This window comes from Semicossyphus pulcher, unplaced genomic scaffold (assembly GCF_022749685.1).
Source record: "Semicossyphus pulcher isolate SPU_LCO1_2020_fin unplaced genomic scaffold, fSemPul1.0.p SCAF_28, whole genome shotgun sequence".
Taxonomy (NCBI): domain Eukaryota; kingdom Metazoa; phylum Chordata; class Actinopteri; order Labriformes; family Labridae; genus Semicossyphus; species Semicossyphus pulcher.
In genome coordinates, this window is record NW_027211702.1 from 4,269,896 (window position 1) to 4,284,937 (window position 15,042).

The 15,042-nt window shown below is 43.9% G+C and overlaps 2 protein-coding genes across 3 annotated transcripts; one reads left to right on the forward strand and one right to left on the reverse strand.

The window, feature by feature from the left end:
* Positions 1-7,035: 7,035 nt before the first annotated feature.
* Positions 7,036-13,284, reverse strand: LOC138605056 (growth arrest and DNA damage-inducible protein GADD45 gamma-like). 2 transcript variants are annotated; one of them, XM_069677132.1, is made up of 4 exons: positions 13,274-13,284; positions 8,060-8,167; positions 7,733-7,940; positions 7,036-7,616 (listed from the first exon to the last, which is right to left on the reverse strand). In XM_069677132.1, the coding sequence occupies exons 2-4, from the start codon at positions 8,158-8,160 to the stop codon at positions 7,503-7,505; spliced, it is 423 nt and encodes a 140-aa protein (XP_069533233.1). In that variant the 5' UTR covers positions 8,161-8,167; positions 13,274-13,284; the 3' UTR covers positions 7,036-7,502. The 2 variants fall into 2 exon arrangements, with proteins under 2 accessions (XP_069533233.1, XP_069533232.1); XM_069677131.1 differs by lacking the exon at positions 13,274-13,284 and having other exon boundaries at positions 8,060-8,160.
* Positions 12,672-14,201, forward strand: gadd45gb.1 (growth arrest and DNA-damage-inducible, gamma b, tandem duplicate 1). Its single transcript, XM_069677130.1, has 3 exons — positions 12,672-12,874; positions 12,986-13,193; positions 13,310-14,201. The coding sequence occupies exons 1-3, from the start codon at positions 12,732-12,734 to the stop codon at positions 13,421-13,423; spliced, it is 465 nt and encodes a 154-aa protein (XP_069533231.1). The 5' UTR covers positions 12,672-12,731; the 3' UTR covers positions 13,424-14,201.
* Positions 14,202-15,042: the final 841 nt, after the last annotated feature.

Sequence of the window (15,042 nt, forward strand, 5' to 3'; positions counted from 1 at the left end):
ATTTAACTGCAGAAAGAAAACATACTTCTGTAATTTAACTTAAGAATGGCTCGGCTAATTATTTTTCACAACTCTCACAACCGTAGAAACCAGACATATTGCAAAAAAGAAACTCAGCACAGTCTGCACTCAAAACCTGAAATTGCAGGAAAACACATTTTTAAAACTGTTATTATAAAGAAGCCAAATTGTAATCCTAAAATAACCTTTACAATGTTAAACAGATGAATTGTCTGCAGGATAATCCTGTTGAGGGCTCAAAGAGGGCTCTGACAAGTCATCATGTTTCGCCAACTATTGGTGGTCCATACGACAGATCCTACGAGGAAACACAGACATGATGAATAGTGAACAAAAGAGTGCATTGAAGGTTATGGGGGAAATGAACACAAGTCAGTACATTTTTTTTTTCATCTAATATTCCTATAATAGTTTTTTCGTGTGGTATAAGTAATGTGCAATATACATTATATATTAAATTTAGCGTTAATAGTACGGAAGCCACTGTACTGTATGTGTGCAGAGTCCAAGACCTATTCTCAACCAGGGCAATGAAGTATATTGTTTAATTGCATTAATGCATTGTATACATATCCTTTATTATTGTATTGTATCTCATCAGTCTTATTGTTTGTATCATACTGTATCTTAACATATTGTATCACATCACATTGCATTGAAATGCAGCATATCGTTTTATATCTTATTGTATTGTAACATATCGTATCATATGTTATAAGGCTGTTTCGTGTTGTATACTATAAGATGTATTCATGAAGTGACAGTGACTGTCAAGTATTTCAGAATTAGTGTTCAGTCATTTGAAAATAAGCTGCCATCCATCTTTTTATTTTGAAATGAAGAATAAATTCTGAGCTGATTTGTTTTTTGTTGATTTGCTCCGTTCTGCCATTAACTGATTTCTTGTGAATGTGAAGAGAAATCAGCTTAGCGAAAAGTCCTGTATTGATTGAGAAAATCAGACAAACACTATTGTTGTGACTTTTTAAACAAAGTGATTCTAAAAGTGATTCATGGAAATTTGCTTTGGAAAATGCTAACTTGATAAAAGTACCCACTCTGAACAACAGAGCGGAAATATCATATTTTCTTGATCATCTTTAATTTAATCAATCCGACACACAGATTATCCTGAGGCACTAAAAAACAAAGTCTCCTCCTTTCTATCGGGCTAATTGAGACACTCTGTTAATGACAACCCTCCAGCCAATCAGAGAGCAGAGGTGTTGTCACTGGGTAGAGCAGGGCGCAGAGCTTGTGCTGCGATTGGCTCTGACTGGATTTCTTTTAGTGTTTCCTGAACAGATGATGAGCCTGCGTCCATATGGCAGACCTCCGGGACTCCTTTGTGCTGTGACTGATGTGACTCATGTCAACTTTAAAGGCTTCCTCCTTCACTTTAAGACCCTCCCCCAGCCCCCCCCCCCCCTGTCCTGCTGATCAGCTCCACGTTGATCTGGCAAAGTGTGCCTTTCGTTTTGTATACAGCCTCCCCCCTCCACCTCCTCCTCCTCCTCCTGCTCCTCCTGCTCCTGGCCCCTGCAGCCCTGCAGCCTGCACACTCACAGCTCCAGACTTTGTTTTAGGTGAAAGGGACCATCTCAAATGTCCCGTGCAGCCAGCAGCAGCTGCTCCTGGACCTCTCCATTCTTCTGCACAAAAGAGGAGAGAGGGCCGGGGTCTCGGTGCACCTTTGTGCAGAACCCCTCCTGTCGTTTTCTGCTCTTTGTGCCCATTGATGAGGGTGTAGAAGTGTTGGCTGTAGCTTTTGTCTGAGTTTTGTTTTGGTGAGGGTGTGCAGAGGACGGGGGCGCAGAACAAGCACATTTATCCATCTGATCTGCTGCTACAACACACACACAACATGTATGCACACAGACACAGACAAGTGCTGTCCTGAATTAGTCTCAAGTCTGGTCTCTATCCTACTTTGTGATTGTGCTCTCGTTTCCATCATGCATGCATCACTTTCCACGAAGCCTTCAAAGTAACGCGTCATACGTTTAGTAAGAAGCTCTGGAAAAAGCCAGGATATTGTTTTTATTGTTTTATTTCTTCTTTACTTCTTTCATTTTGTTAAACTCATATTGTAACGCTCACACGCACACGCACACACACACACACACACACACACACACACACACACACACACACACACACACACACACACAAAGTGTTGCTGCTGTGTCTGAACGAGACCCTTGAGGGCCCCAACACTGAGTGGGGAGCAGAGCAGTGTTTTGGCAACAGCTGGCTGTGTGTGTGTGTGTGTGTGTGTGTGTGTGTGTGTGTGTGTGTGTGTGTTTGAACTCTCTGAATCCACTTCTTGCGATCCTGCGCTCGTCCACGTAAACAGATAAAAACACTTTATCTTCATATTTATTTACATTCTTGTTACTTTTGAAGATAAAATCAGACACAAACAGAGTTTTACCTGTAACTGCCACCAGCGATCAGATGGTGATGAGATGATGAGTACGTTTGCTTGGTTTACAAAACATTGAACCTTCATTGTAAAGCCTTTAGAATGAGATGTACACGTTCTCATGATGATGTTTGGAAGTTTTGTACGATGAAAATGCAGAAGATGTTGGAGCAGCAGCCTGAGGGCCTTCAGGTTTGTAAATGTAATTAGTTATTAGATTCATCAGGAGCTGACAGAGGCCCCGCTGATGGATATCACAATCAGGAATTAGCATAAACAGCTGATAACTGAGGGAATGGGCGTGTGTGCGTTTATACAGATCGGGCTGAACGTACCCACATGTACTTACGTGTGTGTGTGTGTGTGTGTGTGTGTGTGTGTGTGTGTGTTTGACCCTGAGCCTGCTGTGACCTGCAGCTCAGCAGCAGCAGGCGTATGGTAATGATGGAGGACAGCATTAGCATAGTTAAAAAAGATATTAGCATAGCTGTGAGACAGAGCGAGGCAGCAGACCTCAACCTCTGAAGCTCTTCAGCTCTGGATCCATCTTTATGAACTCGCGCTGCTCAAACACTTTCCCCCAAATACATAAATGATAGCAGAGAACCCAGCAACAATAAGTGAAGGAAATATAGTTTGAACTAAACAAAGAGCGAAAACAGCTTTATTTTCCAGACATAAGCCAATATGACGGTCGGTAGAAACAGAAAAATACAGATACATTATATTGTTCAGACTGACGATGCTGATGCGTCTGTCCTAGGCAACCTGCTCAACCAAAACATCAACAAACTAAGAGCGTGCACACGCACACGCACACACACACACACACGCACACACACACGTCCTTCACAACCATCTGCTGCAGCTCTCCAGCGCACAGAAAAGATTTTGGGTGGAGGAGGAAAAAGGAGGCGGAGGAGGCTTTTATGCTGAAAGGACACTTGAGAAGCAGCATGTGGCTGCTGCTGCTGCTGCAGAGCTCTTTATGACCGGGGTTGAGACAGAGGGCAGCCGGGGTTGTTCAGGGTGACGGAGTTCGAGGGGATCCACTGAATTTCTGACAAAAGTACTTTTACTTTTATGTTTGGGCAAAAAATACAAGAAACTACAGAACATGAGTGAGCTGAAGAGAGCCAGGCTAGTCCAGTCTTTATGCTAAGCTAAGCTAAGCTAATAAAGTCCTGACTCCAGCTCCAGGGGTAGATTCATACATTTCACCTGCACTTCTTTAACAGACTAGATGAAGTCTGTCTCTTCAGAATGTGATGTTTCTGTGAGCGGCTGCAGCTCCGTCCTGCAGGGACTCACTTCACTTCAGTCGTGTTTCTGCTGACTGTCGGGGGATGTTGTTGTTGTTATGTCAGGATTTGCTCCTGAGTGGATGAATGGCAGCAGGCTTGTGCCGGGCACACTGCCGCCTCCTCCTCCTCCTCCTCCTCTCTTCCTTTTCTCCCCGTCATTAAATTGGACAGCAGATGGAGCGAGCGCTGGGTCGGTTGCTGTGGAGATTTAAAGGGCTGATTATGTTTCAGCTGGTCTTTCTTTTCTTTCTTTTTTTTGACATGGAGGGTGTGTGTGTGTGTGTGTGTGTGTGTGTGTGTGTGTGTGTGTGTGTGTGTTTGTGTGCACATGTGAGGGTGCAGCATGGTGAATGATGAAGCTGCTTCAGATTTGTTGCACAACGCTCTGAATCTTTGGTCCATTTTGTTGATTTTTAATTATTCTGATGAAATAAATACGACTTCAAAAGAAAGAGGGGTAAAAAAGAAGTCACCGTCCGGGCTGTGTGTGTGTGTGTGTGTGTGTGTGTGTGTGTCACAGTGGGGCGTGGGGGCTGCAGCAGCTGTTGACTCCACAATAGTTTCTGGTGACAGGCAACATGCAGGTCAGAGTGACTTTCGAGTTTGAGTCCAGAGACACAAAAGCTGTTCAAAGTTCTGAATCACAAATGAGAGACAGGAAAGAAAAAGCAGCGTGTGCCAGGAGCAAAAGATCACCTTCATTAAGCTGCTGCTCCACTTTGGAGTTTTCTGGAGCAGCATGATTAGAAAAAGCTACGACTTCACAACACAGTGATAACTAAACCACACACACACTCAGTAAGCATCCCACCTGCTCAGAGTCACTGTGATCTCTGGTCCTGAAGAAACCTTTGAATGACAAGTCAAACAAGATGCTGCTGCAGGATTTTACTCTGCAGGGATATTTGCACCTCTGTCTACAGTCACCAGCAGAATTAGCATAATGCTACAGCATAGCAGACAGTTGCATGTGCATGCATTTGATTGTTTAAACAATGAACTTTTTGGTAAATACAGTTTAGTGCCTGTGTTAGCTAACAAAGTCATTGCAATGAATGAACAGCCTGCTAAGCTAACGGTGGCTTAAACAGGGCTGGTAACTGACGGCGTGGCTCGCTGCCTCTTGAACTTTGTGACCATCAATTCAAAGAAATACTTTACAGAAATATTCTTAAAGCTCAAAATATAAAATGATATATAATAAAATATTATACAAGCTTCGCCATCCATCCATCAATCTGTCCATTTTCTATACCACTTAGCCTGTTCAGGGTTGCAGGGAGGCTGGAGCCTCTCCCAGCTGTCATTGGGCGAGAGGCGGGGTTACACCTGGACTGATCAGTCAATCACAGGGCTGACACACAGAGACAGACAACCTTTCACGCTCACATTCACAATTTTCACAATTTTAGAGTCACCAATGAACCTAACGAGCATGTGTTTGGACTGTGGGAGGAAGCCGGAGGACCTGGAGAGAACCCACACATGCACAGGGAGAACATGAAAGGCCCACTATGTCTGAACCTGGATTTGAACCATGAACCTTCTAGCTGTGAGGCGACAGCGCTAACCACTGCACCACCGTGCAGCACAAGCTTGGCCATTGGTGTGAAAGTGTATACTTTAGTGGACGTGGTCTCTTATTTCCCCTCTAAAAACAGTTACATTGTGATTAAAACAAAAAGAAGCAAAGTTTGAACTTTCTTTATTGATGGTTTCACACATTAGTCCCTTTAAATTCTGTTTACCCTGCAGGAGAGCATGAACAGGACAGCACCAACAGAGAGAAGACAGATCTGTGTTGCCGTCTCTAGTTAAAGTTTATTGCTGAGACAGAGACACGTTTCAATCTTCAGCATTTGAGGTGCAGATAGTTTAATTTTGCTTCCTTCAGACGGAGCCAGGTTAGCTGTTTCCAGTCTTAATGCTAAGCTAAGCTAACCACCTATAGCTGCATCTCTTGAGACATGCGAGTGGCAGCGGAGGTAGTTTGTGTAACACCTTTGAGATGGAGAAGTTACCTGTAACTTCAACTCTCTGATGGGACACGTTGTCTTTATCACAGAAGTGATTATTATACGTACATAACTCTTTGCTGCTTCTGCCACATGTTTGCAAGACACCAAGAAGAAGCAGAAGCAGCACCTTGTTTGTAATTTTGTAGATTTAGAATATATACTTTTGTGCTTGCTCCTTTTTTGCCCTCTTTCCTCCTTTGTACAGAAAAAACGCTCAACTTCTTCCTCTGGAAGAATAAAGTTCTCTCCTGTCTCATCAGTTCATCAAATGGAAAGTGAATAAGCACATTTTTCTCTTTGTTAAACTTTGAAACTTTGTGTTCTAAAGAAAAAGACTGAGCCTGACTTTGCACTACATAATATTCATTCATTAATAATTGCATAATAAAGTCTGCATTTCTTTAGACAGACCGGGTATAACGGGTATGATATTTGAACTACATCTATCATATTCCATGCATGATTTCTGAAACATCACCTTCCCATCTTTGTGCAGAAAACGTCACTGATTTTGTTGAAGCATCTCACATTTAACAGGAGCAAATGTTTCACATTAAAAGTCTCACTAAACCTGAAATCTGTGGCTGTGGTTCGGTGGTCAGTCGTCTTTCGATCAGAAGATCGGAGGTTCAATCCCCAGCTCCCTCAGTCTACATGTCGAAGTGTCCTTTGGCAAGACTTTACGTATCATCAGTGTGTGAACAGGTGAATGTGACATATGTAAAAACAGCTTTGAGTGGTCACAAGACTAGAAAGGCGTTTCATAAGTACAGTCCATTTACCGTTTACCTGATTTCAACTGCCAAGGTGCACAGATGTACAGAGTATAAAGTCTTGTTTGTAGCACATTAAAGAACTCAGAAAGATCTAAACTTCAAACCAGACTGAAGCTGAAGAAAACGCCTGCATGAGTCCTCAGACAACCTCTACCTCAGAGGAGAAATTCAAGGTCCAGTCAGAGGAAAATATTGATTTCAGATATTTTATTTCTCTGCTTTCATCTCACAAATAAAATCAGATGTAGTCAACAAGTTATTTCACAGGTAATGGCACAAATAAGTTCAAAGCCTCAGTTTAAACTTTTTCTATTTTTCCACATTTTTAATTTTTCAAGATTCAGATTCAAACTTCTTTTTAACACTTTTTTGTATTTTTTTCTCTCAATGTTAAATATCTAAAGTGAAACCTTTAGATATTATTTTTTCAATACTTTTAAAAGAACATTTTTGTCATCTAAAGTGAAACCTTTAGAGAATTAAGACCATTCTGGAAAGTGGGAAACATTTGCGCTGATTGCAACTGTTGTCATGTTGCTCAGCGAAGAGGACGTCTTTAAAAAGTCCCTTTTTAAAAAACGCCTCTTCCTCAGCACCGCTTCTTCTCCTGCTGCGCGTGCTTCAAGGTGCGACATTTGCTCTGTGGGAACCACAGGACGCAGAACTCGCTTCTCCTTCCTCTCCAAACCTCATCCGCACAAAGAATGAGGGTCAATGTGTCGCTCTTGTGGCATACCTGACCTCATTCACATAAAGAATGAGAGTCATCTTGGCATGGACGGGACAAGAGGCGACGGTTCACGGGGGCCCCTCGGGCCGGCGCCGTGCTGCCTGGACGGGAATCCTCCTCAGGAGTATCCAGGGATGAGAAGAAACAGGGTCATCCTGTTCATCAGGATGAATATTTCAAGAAAAGAAGCTTCACAGCTTTTCAGCAAAAGAGGAGCCGAGGCCCAGATCAACGCTCGGGCAGGTTGATCTCAGGCACCCAGTCGTTCAGACGGCGGCTCTCCTCACAGAACAGGTGCAGCTTCTCCAGAGCGGGGTCCTCCCAAGACCCTTCAGCTGGGTTCTGTTCACACAAGAGAAGGGAAGCAGCGTTAGACACGTGTTTCTTTCACCACTTTCAGACTTCTTCAGTATTAATGTTTTACAATAATCAAATGTCTTTATCTGAGCTCTACATACCGTGATGAGGACGCAGTGGGCATCTTCAAGCTGCTCCGCCTTGTCACCAACAATCTCAGCCAGACGCTGCTTGTCGCTCACTCTGACGATGCTGATGTCGTTGTCGAAGCAGAAGGACTGGATGAGGGTGAAGTGGATCTGCAGAGCGATGTCGCACTCGAACTCCTCATCCACGGCCAGGACGCAGAAAGACACGCTGTCCGGGTCACTGTGGACAAAGAAAAGGGACTTCCTGTTAGCTGCTGCTCTTCAGTGTTGATCATGTTTTTACAGAGGAAACCAAAGTCACATTTTAGTTGTGTCTTAAATGTTTTAAACTTTACTTACTCAGTCATGATTTTAGCGCTCTCGTAGACTCCGACAGTGAGTCGGTCCTCGTTCTGTGCACAGAGCAGAGCTTCCTTCAGAGATTTTCCAGGTGACTGCATGTTGATGCTTTAGCTAACACTTTGAGCTGATGTGATCAGAAAGTCCAGAGAAGACTGTTTGTGCTTCCTCAATGACTCCCCTCAGCTTTTATACTGCAGAGCCGGCACACGCTCACCCTCTGATTCGCTGTTCGGGGCACAATGGCTACAACAGCCCTGCTGCCCCCTCCCCACCCTCAGGGACGCGTGCCTTTAGAAAGTCTTAGAAAGTCGGGGGCAGCTTTGCTTGAAAGGATCAGATGTAGAAACTCTCTGACCTCTAAATGGTTCTTTTGACTTACAGAATTATTGGAACCACACAGAGAGACCAGACTGCTGTCGTCAAAGTCTGCAGAGTTCTTGAAGAATTACAAGCGACCAATAACTGCCATTCATACAGGAGGTCCTCCTTATGCACATGCATACTTCTATGCACGTACACGAGATCATAGCATTAACTTTAACTTTTTGCATTCCATGCTGTTATAGAGATGTTGAATGTAGGGATGCACGATATAGCCGATATGCGGATATTTTCCAACCCTTTTTGCCGATTTCGATACCGATATATTATGCACATGTTTTTTTCCATCTAATTGCAGAGAGCATCAAGTCTCCCCTGTAGAGGAACTGATATTATGCCTGCTCTTACTGTAGTGGCCCACTGGCAGAAATAACATCATACAGTGCTTTATAAAATGTGCACATTCACTGGGCAATATAAGAAAAGTACTTAATCTCAAGTTATGTACAAAATGCCATATTTATTTGTATGTAACATTTTCTTTTCTGTTTTGAGGCATTCAGGCAGAATTAAAGCGTTTTATTGGTGTAAAATATCGGCAGCTATAATCTGCAGATATCAGTAACGTGCCGATGATATCGTGCATACCTGAATGTGATGTTTGACAAACAAAGAAGGCCTTCATTTCCCTTCATGAGACGTAAATATATTAATAGACTCATTACTAACTGTTAACTGTGTCATTGTGAAAATCAAGTCTGCATTCATTTTTGTCAGTGCAGCGATATTCTGACTTGAACAGTAAGAAGATTCAGTGTTCACTTCAGAACCCGAGCAACTTTTAAGAATCGACTTCATATCCATGTTGTTGAAAAATGAATCAAAGCCAATGGTTAACTTTGTCACTGTTTTTTCTCTATCATTCCCCTGTGCGATCAATAAACAACTTCTTATTTGTGATTTCTGACTGGCAGGGGAATAAAATCTGACCTTTACTACTTCACCTTTTATCTTATATGTCTTATTTTATCTTATCTGTTTTCTGTACATCGTGTCTTTTTATATGCTTTGTCATGTATGATTTTTGCCGATGCTTTTTTAATCGTCAGCACACTGAGTCTGCGGCTGTCGTATGAAACGTGCTGTATGAATAAACTTGACTTGAATCTTTCAAAACGACAGAAATTTGTATATGAATTGAAAATGAATAAAATGTTTGCATTTTCTTGTCAAAGGAAATACGTTTTTCCACAGCACAGTGTTTGTTCTGCTTTATTCTCAGATGCTCTTACAGAACTTTTATATAAACCTTCATTTTTTCTTCGTCAGTGCTCATGTCTGTTTTGACTTCTTGCTTACATCCTCAGGTTATTTTAGATTGTCTTTAACAGTTGTGTGTTACCTCTAAATGTCCCTGCACTTTAATGTAAACACAGCTATCTTGAGAAATAGAGTCAAAGTTAAAAACTGTACAGAATGCATTTGAAAAGGACCAACAAATGAAGTGCACGATGTTGACTTAAGCTTACAGAAAAACACTGGTTTGTTCCTTCAAATATCTTTAATGAAGAATACAAAGTTTGCAGATGCCTCCTGTTCCAGATCAAGTCTGTAAGAGCTGAAAACTTAAACAAACAAGTTGTTGGTAAATAGATTTAAAACTTTTCTGCTGCAGTTTGGGGCTGTTTTAGCGTCACAACGCAAACGTGTCAGCCATGTTAGCTTCACTCCTTGTCGGACAGACTTTTATAACTCGTGGCCAGTTTCACTACATGAACTGTTTTTTGTTGATCAGACGGTGGCACGCGCCGCTGCTTTGCATGCGTAAAGCCCTGCCTCACTTGAGGCGCGTGGCATCTGGAGATGCCTGCATGCTATATCTCTCTGTCTGCATCACTCTCCATAGCAACCGAGAGATACCATCTGTCCCCGGGGAAGGTGAAGGGAGGAGGGCTGGACAATGGAAGTCAGGCAGCACCTGCTGGGCGTGATGGCATTGTGTAAAATATGATTTTTAAGTCTTTGGGTTTAACAAAATCTGAACGCAGAAGTTTAGCTGAACAAATAGTATGCATGCTGTTTATGGAGTTGTGCCAGTTAATGGCTCAAAAACACTTAATTGATCAATGAAAAATATATAATTAACGTGCTTATTTTCCTCTAACCCCAAGTCATTAGCACACACCAGAAACCAAACATTAAACATCTTATCCTGCAGCTTCAGACAACATCCATCCTTACAAAGAGGTTTAAGCCCTCACTGCGCCTCCGCAGGTCACCAGAAAAGAGCTTTGACCACCAACACCTGTCGCGCGTTGCCGGAGAGGCCTCCGTCTGGCAGATGTGCTTCAGCAACAATAGGTCGGTATCGATTTGCACGCGCCTGCCCTGTGGCCACGCAAGCTGATCCTTCCAAAAATAGCTCCGTGTTTGAATCTCTATCAGCTGGATCCACATCAAACATTTGTCCAAATGTAAAAGCCTCTCGGCCAGCTGACGTGCTGAAGAGTTTACAGCACGCGCACGCACAGAGAAACTGAAAGCGATGTAAATAAACAAATGGTTTTGCTGCTGCAGTAACGTGCAGATAAGAGTTCTGTTGTTGTGCAAAACACACGTTCAGCATTGTTGCGCGTGTTTACAGCTCAAACTGAAAGTGAGTTTTATCTGCCTCCAAAGTCTGACATCTTTTGCAGATAACACTTTACATTGTGAAAGTTTAGACCATAAGCGCGTCTCTTTGGCATTCAAATTTAATCAAAACTCAGACAACAGACCGGCGAATGTGGAGACTCGTAGACAAAAGAGCGGCGCGCCCTGAGGTCGGGGTTGACCTGGGTTTAGGAGAGAGGAGAGGTGGGGGCCCTCATAGCGACAGTTCTCCATCTGCCGCTCTGCTCTCCGCAGAACAATAGTGCTGAATCAATCACCGCCAACCTGTGTCTCCTGCACCACCCCTCTACCCCAGCCCCCCTCCTCTTTTAACGCAGCAGTGGCAGCAGGCCTGACCTGATGCAGGATGTGTTTGGAATTATCATGCAGATACTCTGAAGCAAATAAGCACGAGCTGCTGGGGGAAAACTGCTCCCCTGTGGATTTGATGAAATACAACAGTGCGTAAAAGTTTGGTCGTGCATACAAGTGGCTCGAAATCAGAAGAGAGGTTTTAGAAATGAGTTTATTTAAAACCACGAGTAAAGATACACAAATGAAATATTTAATATATTTTTAAAAAGCACGACATGCAGGGGAGAAAACCCGGGAGCGTGGAACAGATTGTGCGTAAAAGTTTCCATGTGCGTAAAATTGTTTGGAAATTTGATGTTTGGTCTTTTGAAAGTTGTTGGAAATAAGTTAAATCACAGATTATGACATTCGGTGAGTCTGCCCCCAAAATACCAAACTAAAATGCACAAGTTCTCCTGCAGAACTCTTTCTGTGTGGCCCCTGAACTCCCCAGAGTAAATAAATAAAAACCGAGCGAGGATTTTCTGGACAGCTGATGGCCACGTGGTCTGCATGAGCCAGCAGCGCAGATTGCGCAGCACGCACAGCGTTCTGGCACGCGCTGGTCATTTGCATTTGTATGGGGGCCGTGATAATAGAGGGCTTCTGTGCGCACAATGGGGCCGTTTTATGGCCAGCCTCTAGTCCACAGATGGCATCATCCACCTGCCCTTTCTCTCTGCTGCTCGGGGATAGAGGAGAGGGGGAGGGGCGACTCATACTTTCTCCACGTTGCTGCTGAAAAAACTATTGCTAAAAGTGTAAAATATAAGAAACAAACAGAGAATTCGACGGCTTTTCTTTGTATTGACTTCTTTTTCAATGTTCTGAAAGTTAGAAAAGTAGCTTAAGAGGCCAAAAGCGGTGTGTTCATATATTTTGCGTTTCAGAAAACTAAAATAAGCTTCAGTGCATGTTCGAAAGCTCTGATAAATGCATGCAAAAGTGCAATAGATGTTCAGCATGCATGCTTGCGATTTGCATCAGCTGCTGTGTGCATGTGCACAAAAGTGCTGCAGACTGATTAAACTTTCTTTTTTTTAAATGAAGCTATTTTTAGTTTCAGGCCAGGCTGCTGCTGCTGCTCAAAGGGGGGAGCGTGCGTGGCTCGATGACCCCCATCAATCTGCCACGAGCCGGAGTGTGACAATAGCATTATCATACCAATACACCATTCAGCTCCAGCCAATCAGGGCGCAGCGCTTTCACTGCTCCGCACGAGCTGCAGAGTATAAAGGAGGGCGCCTGCAGATTTGAAATCACTCTGCTCCCTTCTCGGATTTGCTCTCCAACCTTACTTTCTAAAGCTCCTGCTTTGCGGAATATCTCCAGCATCTTCATCATGACTCTTGAGGAAGTTCTGATCCAGAAACCCACCGAGCGTGCTCAGTGCACCGGCCAAGCCCTGGAGGAGGTCCTGGTGTCCGCTAAGGACAACGACTCCCTCACCGTGGGCGTCTACGAGAGCGCAAAAGTTATGAACCTGTAAGTATGACTTTCTCGATACAAGAGCTTACAACACACTCATCATTCATATAAAGTAGTTTGGATTATTTTTGGATGTAATCTCATGGACTCTTTATTTTATCTCCACAGTGACCCGGACAGCGTGTCTTTCTGCGTCCTGGCCGTGGATGAGGAGTTCGAGTGCGACATCGCTCTGCAGATCCACTTCACCCTCATCCAGTCCTTCTGCTTCGACAACGACATCAGCATCGTCAGAGTGAGCGACATGCAGCGTCTGGCTGAGATTGTTGGCGACAAGGCGGAGCAGCTTGAAGATGCCCACTGCGTCCTCATCACGGTATGTAGAGCTCAGATAAAGACATTTGATTGTTCTAAAACATTAATACTGAAGAGGTCTGAAAGTGGTGAAAGAAACACGTGTCTAACGCTGCTTCCCTTCTCTTGTGTGAACAGAACCCAGCTGAAGGGTCTTGGGAGGACCCCGCTCTGGAGAAGCTGCACCTGTTCTGTGAGGAGAGCCGCCGTCTGAACGACTGGGTGCCTGAGATCAACCTGCCCGAGCGTTGATCTGGGCCTCGGCTCCTCTTTTGCTGAAAAGCTGTGAAGCTTCTTTTCTTGAAATATTCATCCTGATGAACAGGATGACCCTGTTTCTTCTCATCCCTGGATACTCCTGAGGAGGATTCCCGTCCAGGCAGCACGGCGCCGGCCCGAGGGGCCCCCGTGAACCGTCGCCTCTTGTCCCGTCCATGCCAAGATGACTCTCATTCTTTATGTGAATGAGGTCAGGTATGCCACAAGAGCGACACATCGACCCTCATTCTTTGTGCGGATGAGGTTTGGAGAGGAAGGAGAAGCGAGTTCTGCGTCCTGTGATTCCCACAGAGCAAATGTCGCACCTTGAAGCACGCGCAGCAGGAGAAGAAGCGGTGCTGAGGAAGAGGCGTTTTTTAAAAAGGGACTTTTTAAAGACGTCCTCTTCGCTGAGCAACATGACAACAGTTGCAATCAGCGCAAATGTTTCCCACTTTCCAGAATGGTCTTAATTCTCTAAAGGTTTCACTTTAGAAATTTAACGATGACAAAGAAAATATATCCTAAAAGTAAAAAAAATAAAATAAAAAGTCAACTCTCTAAAGGTTTCACTTTAGGAAATGGCTGAGTTAAGTTAAGAATAAAAATGAAGAGAATTTGTATCTTTTAGACATTTCATTATATAGAATACTGAATACAGAATTGTTCAGAAATGAAGAGATCTGACTTTTAATGTTGTGATCCTGTTGGAACAATGTTGGAAACAAACTAATTTATATCTTTCGAACAGTTTCACGTTAGAAATTGTTGAAGATTGTAACTAAAAATGATGAAAAATAAAAGTTCAAAATATACATCTTTTCTGTGACGTGTCTTCACTTTCCCTTACAAAGAAAAGTTTAGAGTTTGGGTTGTGTGCACTGTGTATGTTTGGGTGCTGAGGGGTCACAGAGGAGGGGGCGTGATTATGAAACTAACAATAGTGTAAAACTCAGCAGATTTGCATGGAAGGCGCTAAGGCCTGTCATCTGCTCTCTGTTGTCCCTGCAGTAAAAAAAAAACTCAGCGGTCCCTCCCCCAGCAGAACTCATCTGCATGTGTATGGCGCAGCGCACAATAGCGGCGCTCCGGGCCTGTCAGCTCCAGCGGTCCGCACAGAGCGCCTATTGTCTGTCCTGCAGATGTCTCCGCAGCCACGCCATGCCATCTGCCGCTTCCTGCAGGTGGGGGTCGGGCAGGGCTGGGGTGGGAGGAGCCGCGGGGTCAGTCAGTTTGCAGTGCCAGAGGGGTGCAGCTGGGTTGGGTCTGGCTGGTTTGGACCGGTTTGGGCGAAGATGAGGGATCCTGCGTATCATCTGGTGTCCTGCCAGCTGCTGTCGGGACTGTTATTTACTCGCACGCACTTAGTGAAACTTTGGTAAACAGGCCACAAAGACGCGAGATCAGCTCTGTGTGGGTGCAGCAGCAGCAGCAGCCACCTGCTCTGCGTGACAACAATAAGTCTGCGTGACGCTTCAGTTCTTTTCAACACTTTATTTAATTTTTCACAAACAATAAGAGTCTCTTTAAGAGACAAATTGGCTGATGTTGAGCACGATTTCCCTTTAACAAACTTCCAATGCGCATGTCCACTCAAAGGATTGCAAAATACA

Excerpts from the sequence above, each read along its gene's own strand:
- LOC138605056 (XM_069677132.1), bottom strand. The coding sequence starts at position 8,160 with ATGCAGTCACCTGGAAAATCTCTGAAGGAAGCTCTGCTCTGTGCACAG. Across the intron at positions 7,941-8,059 it reads AGCGCTAAAATCATGACTGA|TGACCCGGACAGCGTGTCTT; the intron begins GTAAGTAAAGTT and ends CTTTGTCCACAG. Across the intron at positions 7,617-7,732 it reads CCCACTGCGTCCTCATCACG|AACCCAGCTGAAGGGTCTTG; the intron begins GTATGTAGAGCT and ends TTGTGTGAACAG.
- gadd45gb.1 (XM_069677130.1), top strand. The coding sequence starts at position 12,732 with ATGACTCTTGAGGAAGTTCTGATCCAGAAACCCACCGAGCGTGCTCAG. Across the intron at positions 12,875-12,985 it reads AGCGCAAAAGTTATGAACCT|TGACCCGGACAGCGTGTCTT; the intron begins GTAAGTATGACT and ends TTATCTCCACAG. Across the intron at positions 13,194-13,309 it reads CCCACTGCGTCCTCATCACG|AACCCAGCTGAAGGGTCTTG; the intron begins GTATGTAGAGCT and ends TTGTGTGAACAG.